This window comes from Moschus berezovskii, chromosome 2 (genome assembly GCF_049115385.1).
Source record: "Moschus berezovskii isolate FMDL1 chromosome 2, NW_MosBer_1.0, whole genome shotgun sequence".
In the NCBI taxonomy this organism is placed as follows: Eukaryota; Metazoa; Chordata; class Mammalia; order Artiodactyla; family Moschidae; genus Moschus; species Moschus berezovskii.
The window spans coordinates 135,741,353-135,760,410 of NC_142461.1; the positions used below are offsets into that span (position 1 = coordinate 135,741,353).

The 19,058-nt window shown below is 56.1% G+C and overlaps 1 protein-coding gene across 1 annotated transcript in view; it reads right to left on the minus strand.

The window, feature by feature from the left end:
• Positions 1-1,118: 1,118 nt before the first annotated feature.
• The window catches only part of HS6ST1 (heparan sulfate 6-O-sulfotransferase 1), a 38,932-nt gene continuing 20,992 nt past the window's right edge, over positions 1,119-19,058 (minus strand). The window contains exon 2 of the mRNA XM_055397555.2: positions 1,119-4,368. Coding sequence (XP_055253530.1) covers positions 3,660-4,368 — 709 coding nt within the window. The 3' untranslated portion in view covers positions 1,119-3,659. The remainder of the gene's footprint in view (positions 4,369-19,058) is intronic.

Genomic DNA, 19,058 nt, shown 5'->3' on the forward strand with positions numbered 1-19,058 from the left:
CCCCATCCTGTGGGACCGAGAACTAAAATTCACCGGTGCTGGCAGCCAGCACATTGGTGCAGCAGTGATGCCCCGAACCTTTCACTGAAAACACACTCTGACCTTGGAAGAGACAACTGGCTTATGTTAAAACGTCAAGGCTGAAGAGGGCCGGGTGGGACTCTGCCCAGCCTAAGGACACAGGAGAGGCAAGACAGACAGCGCCATAAAGATCACACAAACATTCCGGACAGTGTGGGGATAATCAGAAGATCGGGATGTGGCCTGTGTATCCGCTAACATTATCATACGTTAGGAATATGATGTGTGTGTGTGAAAGAATGTCATTTTTAGGAGGTACATACTGAAGAAGTTAGAGATATTCTGGGGATATTTATAATGTTATTTAAAATTTGTTTTCTAACGTTTTGAAAAAACGTCCTGTGAATGTGTGTGACACATGTGCAGAGAGAAGATGAGTGTGAGTGCAGGGTGACAAAACACGACACGGCGGCAGCCCAGGTGAATCTCGGGCAAGGCTTCACGATGTCCGTGAACTGCTTTTTCCACCTGCCATTTGCAATCTTTTAAAATTAGAAGTTGAGGGGAAACAGGCACTGAGAAAATAAACAGAAGGTGTGGGCCTTCCTTTAAGCTGGGCTCATCTTTTCAATGGAGAAGAAAATGCAACCCACCCCAGTATTCTTGCCTGGAGAATCCCAGGGACAGAGGAGCCTGGTGGGCTGCCGTCGCAGAGTTGGACACGACTGAAGTAACTTAGCAGCAGCAGCATCTTTTCAAATCCTATAATTAATGAGCTTTTTCTGGCCATGCTGCGAGGCTTGTGGAACCAGAGAACAGCTCCAAGCCCTTGGCAGTGAGAGTGTTGAGTCCTAACCACTGGACCGCCAGGGAATCCCTGAAGTTATTCTTTGTGGTGATGACAGTCACAGCTCTTACTTTCACAAAGCAAGGCATAGTGACGCAGTGTGTAAACTCCTCTTACTGGGCCTCTTGCCCCTCAGGGAAGCCCATCTGCTCCTGTCATTCCTGGCTCACAGACACAATTCAAAAATCAAACTGGGACGGGCACCACGCCACGTGGGCTGCTATGTGACCACAGACCACACATACCAGTGTTCCTTTTCAGGGTTTATTTCATCTGCTAACATTCATCTTGACCTAGACAAAAACAATTAGATGATTATGACTTGCGTTTCCATCAACTCATTTTTTTGTATGAGTCACCAAAAGGTTTCTTCTCAACTTTTTTTTTTTTTAATAAGAAGCTATAAATAAATAAAGCTTTAAATGCTCCTGGGTTCAAGTTAAAGACTTCCAGTTCCCAAAAAAGTTCACAGACTCATTGCTCAGACAGTACTGCTGTCCCTGACTCCTCCTCCGAGAGAGGGCACTGCAGGCTGGCACGGGGGAGCTGTCCGCTCACCGCACGTTTGCTTCTGTCCCTCGGCCCTGGGAAGAGGCCGGGAGGCCACGCTTTCCTGAAGCCCCAGCCTGTGGCGTCGGAGGAGATGCTGAAGGCATGAGAAGACTTCGCCTCAGAGTGGGTGTCCTGAGCAGGCAGTGCTGGACGGGAGACCCCAGCAGCTGAGGGTGACACCAGCCGGGACCCTCACTGGTACCCATCAGGGTTTTGGCCGGAGCCAGGACCTCCTCCTGGATGCAGCGGGGAAGCCGAGGAGATGGTATGACTTGGGACAACGGGCCATAAGCTACAACGTTCCATTATGTACAAACAGATCCTGCACTCAGGCCCTCACACTCAGGAGCCCGCCATGAGGAGGGCTGATGCAGCCAGGTTACTGGCTGGGTGCCAGGGGCTCAGGCAGAACAGGGCTGAGCTCTCCTCCTAGTGGGAGGCCACTGCGCGTGCTTGTGTGAGAGCTCAGGGCTCTTGTGAACCTGGAGCACGCCCACCTCATGTAAGTATCAGCAGATACCCGCGCTGACTTTCACATCCCTTCCAAAAAGCCACTGGGTCACCTGGCGCTCACCTCCTCGGCATGATGTGTCCACTCTGGGGGTCTGCTGACCGTTCTGCCCTTGAGCTGCAGGATGAAGTGGCCAGTGGCACAGGAAGCCCCTGTGCCGGACAGGCGATGCCGATCCTGCCTCCTGGGTGGCCGCCTCATTTGACAACACCCTAGCTTCCCCGGTGCTGTGGAAGGGTCCCCCTCCCACTCTCTCACCCCACAGCAGGGCAGCTAGGGTGGCGGGCGAACCTGGGGCAGAGAACCCCAGGGCGATCTGTCCAGGAGGCTGCTGTGGCCTGTGGTCCTCACCTCCTCGAGTCACAATGAGTCCTCTATCGGACAGAAGAGGAGCCTGTCCACCTCAAGTGTGGGGCTCACACTCAGCTGCCCAGATCTCGGTCTCACACGGACGGGGGTAGACCCAGAGGTGACGCTGGCCTGGCCCCCTCAAACACCGGAGGGATGGGCGTGGGGCAAGCATTTGCAATGGACTGAACATGGCTTTTCCAATCTGCAGGGCTGTGGGCACAGGCCTGACCAGCTGGTATGGGCAAGGGCGCAGGAAAATGCGGGGAGAGGCTGGGATGGGGGTTGTGCATCTGGGCACAAGGAAGCCACCCATAGGTGCTTCTCCCAACTCTAGCTGAGAATCTGAAAGAACCGTGTACCCTATCCTGGCTGTGCTGAGCCACCATGGCCCCAAACTATGGCTCGTGGGCACGGCCACAGTCTGCAGTATTCTAGCCAACGGAGGCCTGACTGAACTTTATACACAGGGTTCTAGGGGCAATAGGGTGTAACCTCAAATAAATGTCCCAGTGGTGGGCTTGGAGCCCGGGGCGGTCCACTGACAAAGCCCAGAGGGTCAGGAAGGAGACCAGGTCAGGCAGAGCTCCGGATTTCCACCCGCTTCCTGTCTGAGCTGCAGGTGGGGCGGTCTGCTCGGGCACAGGCAGCATCGCCCTCAGCCACGGCCTTCCTACTCCTGGGATGCCCTCTGCCCGTGGGAGGGGGCGCTGCAGTGTGGGGCTATCCCCCCACAGCTCCCCTTAGTCTAGGGACTCTGGACAGTGGGGTGGGGGACCCCAGGCAATGTGCTTTGATCTCCTCAAGCCACACTGCGGGTTTTGACCTTGGGCTAGAGAGGGGAGTGGGCTGCCCAGTAACTAGGCTAGAAATGTCTTGGCTTTACAGAAGGTGGGCCCTGACCTTGAAGGTGGGTGAACTGAGAGCTCCATTCCTGAGGCCACCTCAGAGGGCTGCCTATGTCCCCCTCGGGCCCTCAGGCAAGGGTTTCCCTGGAGGCTGAGGGGCTGCTGGGTGGCCTGAGGCTGGGGGAGGTGGCCGTGTGCCACATCTCTGACCTGGCAGGGCTGCTCTCCACCACACTGGCCTTTTCTAGTCTTCAAATCTGTGGCTTTTGTCACCATGAGGTCGGGGCCAGGAGAGTGGGTCCCCGCTTGCTCCCAGCCCTGCAGGCCAGGTAGGGTGTCCTTCAACACACTCCCCACAGTGATTCTGCAGACCCCAGCCTGGCAGGGTGGGAAGAACCCAGCCGCCTGGCTTACTCCATGGCTCAAGGCGCCTCTGCCTTCTGGCTAGCGGGTGGGGGTCCTCTTCCCCGAGTTCTGGGGGCTGTGTGTGCTGGTCAGTCTGTCCAGCCCCGCTCCCCCCGGCCAGCCGCCACTACCACTTCTCGATGATGTGGCTCATGTAGTCCTCCGTGGGCACGCGGCCGGGTTCCTCGGCGTCCCCCCGCGGCGGGGCCTCCTTGGCCCGGTGCAGCAGGCGCTCCTCGCGGCTCCGGAGGCGCTGCTGCCGGCGCTCCAGCTGCCGCTTGTACTGGTAACGCTGCTGGAAGAGGTCCCGGGCATAGTCGTACAGCTGCATGTCCAGGTCGTTGAGCTCCTCGATGCGCCGGATGGTGTCCTCGCCCACCTCCACGCCGCCCGCCCGCGTGCTGTTGTACTGCATGAAGGGCCGGATGAACTTGAGGTTGAACGTCCGCTCGAACAGGTACTGAGTCTTGCGCTGGAACTCGGTCAGGCCAAAGAAGGCCATGCCCCGCAGGTTTTTCTTGGCGCTGTCCAGCAGCAGCTGGGCCCGCTTGCCCTCGGGGATGAAGGACAGGTTGTAGCAGCCCACCAGGCTCAGATCGGCCAGCATGCGCACCTGGCGGTTGTTGGCCAGGTTGTAGGGGCAGTCCATGAACTCCTGCAGCGTGCAGCCCGACCAGTCCGTGCCCTCGTAGCAGGGCGGCAGCTCCTCGGGCGTGGGCGTGCGCCCGTCACACATGTGCAGCGACGTCTTCCACGTGGCCCCCCGCTGCACGTGCCGCCACTCGCTCAGGTAGCGCGACACGGGGTCGCGCAGCAAGGTGATGTAGTAGAACTTCCTGCAACGAGACGGGGAGCGGGAGGTGAGGCTGGGGTGCCGGGCAGGGGCTGGAAACACAGGGGCCGTCTGGGGGTGAAAGGCGGGGCAGGCCGCAGTCCTAGGGCCGACTGCTCACCATCTCCCCTACAGGACCTCCGGGGAGCGCTGGCCCCACATCTCAGTTCTCCAACGGCCACGGCCAGATGAGAAACCCAGGTGTGAAATGTGGCATGACCTGTAAACATCATGGACCGCCGCCTCTCATGCACAGTGTGACCACCACAGCGTCTTGCAGAGCCCAGCTGTGGCGCCCTCTCGAACCCTGGTCCACTCTGGGTTCCTGCAGCGGTCCAGTGGGGCACCCAGCTCAGGACCCACTGGGTAAGCCATAATTCATCATTTGTATCATCTCCCAGCAGCTGTTCCAACCCCCACTTCCCTCAAGATGCCATCTGCCTAAAGTATAAGGAAGGGGCATCTGTGCCACAGGCCTGTGCCCGGCCACCTGCTGTTCTGAGCCCCCGCTCCCATCTCTGCCCTCCTTTGCGCATTATACAGCAGACACGTCAGCTGTTTATGTTCTGGCTCACTATCTTCGGAAACGGGGAGCGACGGCACTGATCAAAAGTGAGCAGGGGGGAGGTGCAGCGTGGGGTGGGAAGGGCAGAAGACCTCCACCCCAACATCCAGGCAACTCCCTGCCCAGGATGAGACTGGATGTGTGTTTTCTGGAGGTGCTCATGGCTCAGAGACACGAGGAACTGGGCAGGCTGCACGTTCATGGGAGACCAGCCCCTGCCACCGTGCCCAGGCTAAGCTGACCCTGCCCTAGCCCCACACCAGAGGAAAGTGGAGAGTCTCTGCCCAGAGCGAAGTTCCTCACATCTGGGGTCGCTCACAAACAGGGGGCATCCTGCTTCTCAGGCGCCAGCAGGATCTGCCCGTCCAGGCTGTCCATGTGCTAGCCTTTAGAGCTCCAGAGGAGGGGAGAAAGGACACAGGGGAGGAGGCGACGGAAGAAACAGCGAGAAGCAGAGTACTTAATTCATCCAGCGTGAAACGGCTCACCTGCCGCCCCGCGAGTGAATGGGAGATCAGACCCAGGATTACAGAGATGACCCATGAAGCATGTGGACAGAAACCCGGAATAAGTTAAGAGGGCTGGCTGTCAGAATGGCACTCAGCTTCTCTGTGGACCACCAGATGTTAAGAGTCAATGGAACAGTGGCTTCAAAACGCTGGCAGGAAACGACCAAATGGATCTCAGGTCTAGCCAAGCTATCAACCAAGTGTGAGGGGAGAGGAGAGACATTTTCACACCAATGAAGGCTTGGGAAATGTATTTTCTGTGAATCCTGCTCTAGGAAGATACTGGAATGTGTACCTCATTTAGTAAATAAAAAAAAAAGTGTAGGAGACAGGAGCTGGAACCCAGGGAGATCCCAGATATCCCCTGGGCATCCCACTCGGCCTGTAAGGAGTAGAGGGACGGGATTCTAGAAAAAGGGGCGCGGACAGATCACCTCACACCACAGAGCATTTGTGGAAAAAAACACATGGTATGGTAGATACACGTCAGGTCTTTGAAATCATTTGGAAAAAAGCAAGTCTATGAAGATGGAAGACAAACCAAGTAAAAAGTAGGGCAATCATTACATCCAGGAAAAATGAAGTTACATAAAAAAGAAAACTAAGTGTACCACTAGACTCAGAAGAAAAACACAGGTTTTTGAGACAGCAGGATGCAAATGGTGGTTACTAATTTAATAAAGACTTGAGCTTTAACTCTCCTTGGAGGATGGGTGGGGGTGTGGAGAAGGATGATCATGTTTAAAGTAGTCAATCAAGAAACAGCACTACAGGACTTTCCTGGGTGGCCCAGTGGCGAAGACGCCGAGCTCCCAATGCAGGAGGCCTGGGTTTGATCTCTGGTCAGGGAACTAGATCCCACATGCCACAACTAAATATTTTACATGCTGCGACAAAGATCCTGCATGCTGCAACTAAATATCTTGCATGCCGCAATGAAGATGGAAGATCCTGCATGCTGCAACTAAGAGCAGCTAAAACAAAAAGAAATAGCACTAAACATTATTTAGAAACATGAAAGTAAAAGCAGGAAGGCCTTCTCCATCTTTTCGGTTGCACATGGTCTTCGGCGCTGTGCTTGTTTCCTGTCCTTGAGGTGAGTGGGGGCTCCTCTTGCACAGCAGCGCGCAAGCTTCTCAGTGCAGTGGCTTCTCTTGTGGAGCACAGGCTCCCGGGGCTTGGGCCAGTGTGTGGCGAATGGGCTTAGCTACCTTGCGGCATGTGGAATCTTCCCAGACCGGGAATCAAACCCGTGTCCCCTGCATTGGCAGGTGGATTTTTAACCTACCACCAGGGAAGTCTGACACGAGACTAGTGAGAGAGCTGCAAGAGGTTCTCTGGGGAAGCTGGACAGGAAAAGCAGTGCTGGTTTTTATCATAAGCCTCTGGAGCTATTTGTCTTTAAGCATGTGTGTGAATTCCTATCACTAAAACCATTAAAAGTAAAACAATGAGGACACTGGCTAAGAAGGCATGTGGAGAGATGCTCCCCTTCATCAGGCATGGAGGAAACAGCACCCTCAGCCGCAGGGACACCTGCTGGAGTGGCACATCAGAAGCGGGGCAGTGACAGCTTTCAACAACTGCTTACGGGATGTTTACTGGGGACAGCTGCCATGGAGTGACTTCACAGGAAGGCTGGAGGCACACACAACCACCCATGACCCTCGAGTCCTCTCCTAGGCACACATCCTGGGGAACCCTTGTCTGTGAGCTCTGGGAGATGTAAACAAGACCATCACAGCACACTCCTGGTGACAGCCCCAAACATCCTCCGCAGAGGCATGCATTCACAAACGGGGTACATTCTTCCAACAGAGCACGGCTCAGTGACAGAAGGAACAAACTATAGCTACTCACAGCAGCGCAGGTAAATGTGATGAATGTCGCAGGAAAAAAGCAAATTAAGAAAATACAGAAGAGTACTACTGTCTGAGCCACCAGAAGCCCTATGGTTTATCAAGCTTCTAAAAATAAAACCAAAGAAAGAAAAACTATTTAGTGGTACAAGAAAAGGTGATGTTAAAATATTATTAAAATATTAACAAGATGAGGTGATGTGATACACGGGAAAGTTCAAGTCAGAGGTTAGCTTCGGTCTGTTGGGGGAGGTGGGCACAGTGGCTTCCGTGGCATTGTTCATGTCCTCATGCTTAAGACAGGCAGCGAGGGGTTTATCTTTATACCTTATTCCTTACGTACATTCAGGCAATGTATGTTTGGGACATATTTGGGACGTATTTCTTTTGTGTGTCCCAAACGCTTTATGATAAGGAAAGCGGTTTTAAGACCAAGGTTCTCCAGGGCAGCCTGCGAAGGCCCTAGAGGGCTCTGTCGAAGTGTGCTGGTTCCCGTCCACGTCTGTGCCAGCCGACTCCAGGTGCCTGCAGCCCCTCCCTCAGCCCACTCTGTCACACCCGCTAACAGGAATAGGCAGAGGCCCCACGGGGAGTGGAGGGCCCCTGTGGGCACCACCTCTGGGGACCGTGAGGGTGGCCAGTATTCTGGGTCAGGCGGGGCTGCCCTGAGGCTTGTGAACGAACCACACGATCAGCAGCCAGCTGCTCCTGACTCGGGGAGGAGCCACAGCTCGTCTGGAGCTGAAGGTTTGGGCTGCTGGTCGGCTTCCCATCGAAGAGGGCTTTGGGGTGCAAACAGGGCCAGCAAACAGTGCACTCCACTCCCTGGAGCCAGGGAGGGGGCCTCACACTCAGCCTCTCTGCCTCCAACACTGAAGCTGCCCAGGGAACTCAGAGGGTCGGGGCTGGTCTCCTGGGAACTGGGAGGAGCCACAGTGGGCATGACTGCAGCTGGGGAAGTGGGGCAGAGGCGGTGGTGGGAGCCCGCGGCCCTGCCCTGGCACTCAGGCCCCAGGGCACCCCATGAATGTGCGGCAAAGGGCCAGCAGTGTCCCCAGGGCCCCAACGGCAGCCACCGTGCCCACCACAAGCCAGGCGCAGCCCAGACCCAGACGCTTTCCCCCTTTCAGGCTCAGAGGGGGCGGGGCTCTCAGAGTGCTCTGGGCTGGGAGGGGCAGAAGCAACAAGCATGGGAGGGGGAAACGAATGGCATGGCTCCCCAAGGGGGAGGTCAGGAGGGCTTCTCAGAGACAGTGGGGACACGGCCTTTCCTGACTTGAGAAGGGGGCAGTACAGGCTTGAGGCACAGGCAGGGCCAGACAGAGAAGGGTCTTGTTCATTTACAGGAAAACAAGCTCAGATGGGAAATGGCACAGCGTGCAAAATTCACATGGATTTCAAAGACAGAACATGGGACTTCAGAGAAACTTCAGGCTGTGAAATAATTCTAGCCTGCATGGGCTGCGAGCAGCCGACAGCCCAAACACAAACCTCCTGTGTCATGCTTCCTTGCGTTTAATTTCGCTTCGTTTAATGCTTTCTGCAACCTTGGCTGTTCTGACATTTTTGTGTGCCCTGGTTCAGTGCATCCCACAGCAACGGACGTCCCAGTGGACAAGCAGTGTGTTTTGTTCTTGGGTGCAAACACCGCTAACAAGGACTGGCCCGCTCTACAGTTTTAAGAGTTAGTTCTGGGACCGCCCTGGCAGTCTGCTGGTTAAGACTCTGTGCTTCCAACGCAGAGGACGTGGGTTCAATTCCTGGTGGGGGGACTAAGACATCTCTTACTGCTTGGCTCAACAACAACAAAGCCTGAATGATGGCCTCTGGGAAAACTCTGCAAGATGCAGCTTTGTGATCCTTCCTTGGAAGGTGACAGCTTAGAAGTGGCTGAATGGCAGGGGCTGGGGAGCCGACCCTTCTGCAGGGCTGGGATCAGGGAGAGGACCGTTTTCACTCTGTCCTCATAAGCCTGCTCCCTCCTACACCTGTAGCGGGCATCAGGCAAGCTGGAGCCCACGGCCCAGTTGGGAGGTTGGCTTTGTATCCCTTGCACTTTATCAATGATAAGCAAACCAGAGCCAGCACCTGTGCTCTGAAGCAGAAACGGCCCCTCCCCTTCCATAGGTCATACCTGCAGTGAAGGGGCTTTATTTTCTCTCTTCTGCCCAAGTGTGGGTTTGACCCAAACCCCACTCCTGACCTTCCTTCTGGGAGCCCAGAGCCGAGGTGGGTACACAATTCTGTGGCTGGATGAGTAATTACACTTCTGGAAGGAAATCTGCCCTAAAGAGAAAGGCTGAGTCATGGTGAGGTTGTTGCATGCTGGCATCACGGGAGATATGGATGCATAAGTCAACGGCAGACACACATGGCAGACCGTCCCGCAGCCAAGGGCACAAGGCACAAGGCTGCTGGCACGGAGCAGGGCCTGTGCCCACTTGTGTGGTGACACCTGTGACCCGTGATCCCTACCCAGGATGGGAAGGCACTACAAAGAGGCTCTCAGGATGGATCTTTTCTAACATTTTATAATGAAAAACTTCAAACTTAAAGAAAAGTGAACACTCATATGCCCAAATAGGTGATTTAAAAATTTTCTTTTTTATACTTTGGCACTGCCTGCAGTGAGCACACATTATTTAAGTAACTGAAACAAGTAATAAAGGTTATAAAACACCCCTGTTGCTTGGAGTGCAAAGAGGCCATCAAAAAGGGCCAGCTTTGCAAGGTCTGTGCTCATGTGGCCTCTGTGGCAGGATGCCAGCCGCCCTCTCCCCTCCTGGGCGGTGGGCTCCGAGGGCAGGCGTTTGTGAACAAGGTCTAACTCACAGAAACAAACTTGGACCCTGAAACAAAGGTGGATTTTTCTACCTGTACTTGGGAGCTGTAGCTCCCTAATTGCAGGTGAGGACGCTGTTAGATAGGATTAGAATTATAACACCCCCTCTTTTTTTAAAAAAAAAAAATACTGTGTATTACTTCCAGATACACAGTCAGTGGAAAAAAAATTAATGTATAGGGGGATTGGCTTCACTGCCACTTTCTCCCCCCAGGACGGGCTTTGGGGTTCCAGAGCAGCAAGGGAAACTCTGTGAGGGGCACCCCAGCTGCATACTGTGGTCTTTCAGGGCCCAGAAGTCTCTTCATGAGGACAAAGGCGACACCGTGAAGCTAGGATCCAGACGGTCAGTTGTTTTTAAATCACACTCACTCTGAGAAGTTTCTGGAACTTCAGAGGGGGGACCCAGGGGAGAATTTGCCATGGGGCCTGCTCGGGGGAGCCAGCTCCCTCACCAAGCCTTGAGTCCCTCTCCCAGCAAGAAAATGACAACCTTCAGGGGATCACGGCATGAGCCACCTTAGTTAATGAGCTCACCGAGCTGAGCTCCTGCTGGCAGTCAGCGCTGCTGACCTCAGGCCAGGCGCGCCCCAGGGCCTGCGGCCTGGCAGCACCCCGCCCCCCGTGGTCCCCTGGCTTTGGAAAAGGCCGCATGTGGGTCCAGCCAGCTCCAAGGAGTGCATTCACGCCGTAAAACGTGCAACACAGAACTCAGATAAGGGGTTCGGTGCCTTAAAAAAAGCCCAAGCCTGACCTAGCTCTGATTCCCACAGTCAGGTGGAAGCAGCTGAGGTGCGGGGCTGGCTGCCACCTCCCCTTCCCGTCACGGGAAGGGGCCATGGGCACAGCTTCCTGGGGGCATGTCACCTCCCTTCCTCACCACGGCTGAGTGGGCAGCGCGGGCCCAGTGAGGGGAGTCTGGTGGGGGAAGCGGTGGGCCCCGCTCTGATCAGAGCGCAAGGATGGGGCGCTGGACCGCTCCCTGGAGCGCAAGGACGAGCAGCTGACGGGTGAACGGCCAGCCTCCACCGGCTCCAGCCAGCACTTGCCACCCTGTGCCAGAGCATGCCCCTGCTCTGCGCCGCCTGCAGACCATCAAGCGCTGGGCTGGCGGCACAGGCGGGGAGCCCCCTCCATATGCAGGAAAGGCTGGCCCAAGGCCATCCTTCCTGGCCCACGTGTCTGCACAGCAGCCGTGAACTCACAGCCGTTACTTTAGTCAGTTCACTGACTCTGCTTCCCAAAATACCTGGGTTGGGAGAGTGGCTCCACAGCATCGGTGGCTGGGTGCTGTGTGCAGGCAGGAGGGCCAGTTCCCCCGCTCCTCCCACAGCCCCTATGCCCTGGATGCCCCGGGCAGACAGAACCTAAAGCTGACACCATCTATGGCAGAACCAGAATGGAAGCTCTGAGACAGGCCTGGCCCTTCACTGGTCATCCTAGCTGGACGGGCGGGGGAGGTAAACGACGGCCCAAGGCCACCTGGGCACGGGAGCCCAGTCTTCCTTCTCCAGCAGCAGGCACACCTGGAGGCACGTGGCCTCCTGCAGGCTGGTGCCCAGCCAGTCTCACAACTCTTTTCTGCCCCACCTACCTCCAACAAAGTAGGGAGGCCCTCCTCGGCTCACCCAGTGGGCTGAATTGTTACAGACAATGGGGAAAGTACAGCTACAGGGAGTAGTGCTCACGTGGGCCCCCAGGTGACTCCACAGGCTTTGGAAACAGCATGGAAATCCCTGAGGAGGAAGACGCTCAGGAAGTGTCTTGTAGCCAGGTGTGGCTGTGTGACTCAGCCTGGCCATCATGATGTCCTTAGAGACACCTCCCCATTGTTTTGCTCCTGTTGGATGGAATGTGGATGTGACTGCAGAGTGCCAGCAGCCACCTTGGGCCATGAGGCAGAACACGGCTTTCTGGGGATGGTAGGGCAAGAGAAAAAGCCTGGGTTCCTGCTGTTTCCTGTGGCTGCACCACCTGCCTGGCCTGCCTACCTGGGCTTCTTTTCAAAGACAGAAAAAAACTGCCACCCTATCTTGGTCTCTGAACCTTATCCATCTACTCTAGGGCCAATGCACAAGGACCTAGGCATGATCAGAGGTAAGGCCAGCCAGGCCTGAGTATCAGAAGTTCAGTAATAACTTGCATTACTTAAATGAACCCTCAATGTTTTACCCTGATCATTCTGGACACTCCCAGACACTCTTTAGGAAGGAAGTGTTCCCATTTTGCAGATGAGGAAACTGAGGTCCAGAAAGGTTAAATAGAAGACCCAGCCACAAGTTGGCTGGTGGCAGTGCTCAAGCCCCTGGACCCTGTAACCACCTGGTGAGAACTGTTCACCTGCTGAGCTACACCCTCCTAGAAGGCACACAATCATATAACCTAGCATGGTTGGTCCTGGCCACATGCTGACCACTTGCCAAACAACAGTCACCAGTGGTGGCATTTTAAACTAAACCATGGACACAATTTATGATTCATTTTCGTTACGGAAAAATGAGTTAAAGAGTCAGAATGGTCTGCATAAAGGAAAAACACACCCAGGCCCACAGTGAGGAATAACTAGCAGTGCTGAGCGGAACCACTTTCCCCAGCAGCTGGGGCCATCCTCCTGACAGCTGTCCTGGATGGGGAAGAGCCAAGATCCTGGACTTGGCCTGGTCCTGGCCTTGGGCACCTTGCCATGGGAGGCTGCGGAGGCCTCCAGACAGGTTTTTCTCTGGTCACAGCCTGCTCCAGCCCTGCCTCCTGCTGGCTAATGACCCTGATGCAGGTGCAGAGCTTGGGCGGGGGCAGGGCTTGACTCTCATGAGGGCCCCGTGTCCCTGCCAACGCAGGAGCAGTAGGGCTGAGAGCCAGGCTGCCTGAGCCCTCACCTCAATGCTTCAGCGGCTCTGCCCTAATGCCCTCGCTCCCCACTCCAGGGAGAAGCCCGTGCTCCCTGGAGCTTCTGCCTGAAGGAGGGGGGCCTGGCTGGAGGCCTAAGTGTGGCCAGCGACACGTGAGTCCACAGCTCTAGATGCAGGCCTCTCTGAGCATCTGGCTTGCAGAGCCTCTGGGATTCTGCGTCTCAAGGGATGGAACTTAAGGGGGAGTGCCAGTATGACCCTGGCACGCAGTGTGCCCCCTACTGACCAGGGCTGGTATGTTCAGGCTGTCGGGAGAGGGCTGACAGACTGTGTGGGGCTGCCTGAAAGGGGATCAGGGGAGGGGGGCTGCTGGCCTCCAGGCTGCGGGGCCTTCGATGGGACCGTCCCACAAGTCCACGGGAGCAGAAGGCCCTTCCAGGCATCCTGAGCCTCACACTTCCGCCCGGAGGTTCATACATTGTCCCCTACCCATGTGGGCACCCTGGCCGTCAACGACGCCCAGTGCTGGCTCAGAGGGGCGGTGCTGGGAGCTAAGAGCCCCAACCCGCTCCCTGGGCCAGCACGGACATAGGCCCTGCTGGCGCCCAAACAGCTGCCCCGGTTAGGAGGCTGTGTGAGCAAGAGACAGGAAGGTGAGCAACGGGGGCTCTGTGTCCTGGCACTGCGATCCGAGGCATCAGACTCGGGCAGGCCCTACCTCCACCCACGTGGTCTGGGGAGGGTCACCGGCCCCTCTGAGCCCGTGACTGTCTCCTGCACCTCCCAGTTTCCTCAAGGATCCGTGAAAGGTTATATGTAACAGATATCACAGCCCAGGCAGGTATGGGTGTGTGAGCTCTGAGACTGCATCTGTCTGTGTCTGGGATCGGTGCCCTCTGCAGGAGCCCACGGCCCCCTCGAGTAGGACTGCTCTTCTCCTCTGTTGCAGAAGCACCTGCAGGACCAAGGCAGCCCTGCCCTCAGGCAGCATCGGAAGGGCTGGACCTGTGCCCATGAGATGCCCAGACAAACATGTGCCAAGGGGCAGGTGCCTGATGCCAGGGCAGGGTCAGGTGGGCCGCCAATGTGTGACACCTGACCTGAGATCTGAAGGACAGGCAGGAGCAGGCCTGCCAGAGGGTGAGGGGTGGGAGGCAGCGTTTCTCCCGAGCCCCCAGAGCACAGAGGGTAGAGAGGAGGGGTCCAGCAGGGTCGGGGTGGGCACGCCAAGCACGCAGAGCGGCTCATCAATGCACGGGTGGGGGGAGCGGAAAGGAGCCTGTGGTTTCAACAAGGCAAGGACATTGTTATCACTGAGAAAAAGGAAATTTTCCTCCTTATTTCAAGATTCCAAGTTGCTGAAAAAACATGTATGAAGAAAAACAAGTCTTCCTAGTTGAGGTGGAGGAAATATCTCAGCAGTCCCTTCCTCCTCCCCTGACAACATCCAGAGTTTCACAGGCATGTGAACATCTTCCCTCAGTTTATAAACAAGGTTTGCACAGTTTCAGGGAAGCAAAACAGGCTCTCTCAGCCCCCAGCTCTGTTGCGCAGAGAATCCAAGGAATTGCTGACCACGTGGGGATAGCAAGGTGTTCCTGAAGGCAGGGGAACATTCCTGAGTGCATTCCTGGGCCTGCAGCCCTGCCTTCCCCCAGAGGCAAGTGACCAGGAAGAGGGATCCCCACGGAAGCCTGGCCCTCTTCTCCCAAGCCCCCTGACCTTCATGATCCCACTGGACCCTCACAAGGCTCCCTCAGGACACTCATGGGGCAGAGGTGTGTGTGACTTAACCCCCAGGCCAACACACACTGGGGGGGTGCACAGCCCTGGGCACGTGCAGTGGGGAGGAGAGGCCCACAGCGAGAGCTGGGTGCCCCGAGCGGCAGACCGGCCTTGCATGGCCTCCAGTCAGGCCCCCGGCTCAGTCTGCCCTCCTGCTTCCAGCCTGTGGTGCCAGTTGCTCTCGAGTCTTGGTCAGGGCGATCACCCTTAGAGAACCTCTCAGGCAACACATCCAGCACTGGGGGCTCGGGTGCTCTGCCCGTGAAGGTGCAGGTGAGGCCGCCTGCAGATGCAAGCAGGAACAGATCCTGCTGTGCCGGGCAGGGCTGCACAGACCCACAGCAGGCCTCCCACTGTGGATGCACGTCCTGCCATCCCTGACACTGACGGACCCAGCATCGACGCCCAGCGCTGATCCCCGCTCCAGGCAGCTGACTGGAAAGGCTGTGGCTGACCTGCCTGAGGTCACAAGGGGATCCACCAGTCTTGTCCTCCCAGCTGTGGCCAAGCCTGGGGTTACACTCCACCTACCCAAGCACAGGTCTCTCCAGGGATGTCCTCTCCACCAGGCAAAGGACTGACTGACTGGCGGCTTTCTGGGAGCTTGTCCGCAGCCCCCAAAGCCACCACAGTGAGGGTCAGTCCCAGCCCTGGACTGCCGCCTGGTCATCAGAAGCAGTGCTCCGTCTGGGGCCATCCAAAGGCAGTAGGGAGCCTCTCCTGCCCTCCAACTCCTCCAGGCTTCTACCTGCGGCTCCTGAGCAGGGCTCTATCCAGGTGACACATGCTGCTCAGGAGGTGACCAGACTGGCACCAGCCGGGCCCCACGGGGCTGCTGTTCACACACGCCTGCTCCCTGGCACTTTCTGGCTTCTGACAGCGGCGGGGAGGTTTCACTGTCCCCTGAACATCACATGTGCCCACCTCGGGGTAAAGTGAAGGTGACCAGCCTGCTCCTTCCCTGGGAGGGGCTGTGTGCTCAGTGATGGGGCCTGAGACCTGCCTGCAGAGCCCTTGTCTCCTGCCATCAGCCTGAGTCTCGGCCAAGAGCTGTCGGGGTCACTTTCTGCGCTTCGCGGTCTCTGCTGGTCCCCCCACGTCCTTGTAAGCTCTCCCTGCAGACCCGCTGTGGCGAGAAGGAAGGAGAGTATGGCCTGGGGGCAGTGTCGGGCCTGCCAGGGCATGCAGCACACACGCCCGGCTCCACCTGCTCCCATCGTCTGCCAAGCACGCCAGCCTCTGTGTCTCTGTGCCAGGGACAAACCCCACAGCAGCCAAGAGCAGTGCAGAAGACGCACACAGTAGGGCACAGCTCAGCGGACACCGGCCCCGCCCCGTCACAAACAGTTCAGGGCCTTAAGAGAGCTCAGCGAGCTGAAAACCTACATCTGATGACCCCATGCCAACCGGGACAGCCCTTCTGGGGACCCTGCAATGACAGGGGCACAGTTAACATTCGCATGATGAGCAAAGGCACCGCATCAGAGCTCGTGTTACAACCTGACGCCACTCAAAGTGGGCACGGAGGAAAGGCAGGGCAGAAACACCACACCCGCCAAACGCGGAGCGGCCTGGCCCCAGGCTGGAGTGCCAGGCAACTTTTTCTACTGCTTCCAATTTTTTGTTATTTCCCCAGGTTTATATAACCAAGCATGTATTACAGAGCAAACACAAAAAGATTAAAGGCCCTTTGTGCGCCTGATCTAACCTGATTTTCTCACCAGAGGTGTGAAGTCAGAGGCCTAGGAAGCTCTGGGCCTCCCTGGCAGCTGTGCAAATGTCTCCAAAGCCGTGAGACCACCAGTGACTACTTATCTGGGGGACGGCAGGGCCAGCACTCATCGGGGGACCACTGGGGGCAGCCCGATACTCCCTCCAGGCTCAGCCTTCTGACCCCACGGCTGGCGGCTGGCTCCAGGCTCCACGACACCCCTCGTCCCGGATGAATCCCCCTGGTCCCCTCCCTTGTGGCTGCACGAGGGCTCTGAGCAGAGAGGAGGGGCTGGCCCGCGCCCCCTGCTCCGTGCACACACTCTCCCACAGGGCACGGGGTGGAGCGGGGGTGACGGTCTGACGGGCTCTCTGAATAGGAACTGTCCTTCCCTGAGACAGAAAGTCAGAGCCTAGACGGCACCCGCTCCAGACAGAGCCACGTGACGCCCGCACTGACGCCGCGTCCCGCTTTCTCCTGTGGTGCGGTCTGCGCTTCCCAGGGGGCGACCACCTGGGAGCTGGGAGGGCGGCCACCTCAGCGATGAGCCTTGGTCTCTGGTCCTTTACAGAACAGGGACCCCCAGGCCACCTCAGGAGCCCCTCCAAGGGCTCCCGTGGCTGGGGCCCGCCTGGCACTCACTTGCTTCATTCCCACGACCTCCGGGGCGGGCAGCACTGGCAGGGCCCCCTGCAGACAGGCAGCCTGAGGCTCAGGGGGTCCTCAGCCAAAGTCACTCAGGCACGAGAGCGAGAGCTGGTGTGCGTGTCTGCCACTGACCCTGGAGGCAGGGTCTCCAGGAGGAGCTGGGGCAGGACGCACCAGGAAAAGGGGTCCCTGCCTGCTGGGAGCTCAGCCACTTAGCTGCTATGTGGCCCTGACAGGCAACCCAAGGACCATCTCTGTATCAATTTCCTCACCACGCAACACAGACCCCACGCCATCTCAGGGACCCCAACTGGCCAGAAGGCAGGAGAAGAGGGCCACGGGACAGGAAACAGCCAGAATGAACTCACCTGCTCTTGCCACCCGTGGGTAGGGACACCAGGAGAACGTGCGAGAGAGAGACAGAAGCCGTCACTCAGAAAGAGAAAACCCACAAATAGCCCCATAAGCTTAAAGAAAAAAAATCAAAGCAGTAGTTAGAAAGCTTCCTACAGGTTTTCGAGTACTGAGGAATGTCTGCAGCCTAGTTTCACACAGTTCTGCCAAAATGCAACAAAACAAAACCAAGCACGGACAAACACACAAGTACAATGTGTACACACACATGTACATGTAGATACACACAGAAGTACACGCATACAGACACACAAAGGACAAGTATACACACAAGTGCATGCATACACACATACATGTAGACACACACAAAGTACATGTCTACACACAGGCAAAGCACATGCATACACAGACACACACACGAGAGAACAAGGGACAGTATGCACATCCACACGTGTGCCAAAATGACAGACATTAACAACAGTGTCTTTCTAGGGGGAAGGTTTAAAGTTTTACTACTATTTTAACTACTTTGTAGGTTTGACATTTCTCAAAATAAAAAGTGAAGGGACAACTCCTACACAGAAAATTTCTACCAAATTTTAAAAGCAGATTACCCAACTTTATGCAAACTCTTATAGATAATAGCAAGAAAATGCACACTTCCACCCCCAAATCATTCTATGAAGCCAACATAACCCCAATACCAAAATCAAACATACACAGAAGAAAGGAAAATTGAAACTCTTTTCATTCTCAATATAGATGTAAAAAAGCTGCAAACAAAAACCCTGTCAAATTGAATCCAGTAGAGCATATAAAATATATGACACTGTGACTAAATCAGGTAATCCCAGGTATGTGAGGATGATTAACACGAGAAAATCCATATATGGATTTCCACACCAACAGATTACAGACATCAACAGATACGTAAGAAGTTATGTAAAACTATGTTATGTAAAGTTAAAGAGTTATTCATCATTAGAAGAAAATTCCTATAACCTGAAAAAGTATCCAAAAGAACCTAGAATAAACATGGTCCCAGTGGGGAAAGAGTCCAATGCGTTTTCTCTGCGACAAAAAATGGGGCAAAGAGGCCCCTACTCTCCTGGCTGCATCTCTCCAGTCTAACGATGAAATGACAGGAAGGAGTCGTCTGTCTACCGTGTCTCTGCTGAGCACCTGTGTGCAGGCTTCACCCTCAGAACCCGGCTCGGGGAGGGGGCTGCTTTGCAAGACAGTGCTCTCTGCTGGGACCTGGAGTGAACCACAGGCAAGGTCTGGGTTGCCCTTGGAAGGCTGAGGGCTCTGGAGACTTGGGGCAGCTATGCACTGGGAGCAGCTCTGCATGTTCCCTGTGCCAAGCCTCCTGGGACCTGGGCCTTGGGCAGGAAGGGCCCCTGGCCCCAGGTGAGCTCAGCAGATGCGTCAGCTGCCTGAGCGCCCGCTTCCGAGTGAGCTCAGTGGGCTGGCTTCTGGCCCTGAGGAAGAGCCCCTGGCTGCATGACCTGTGGTCTCCAGAGGCTGCTGTGTCATCTGGAGCAAGTGGCCCAAGAGTGCCTCCATGGCGGC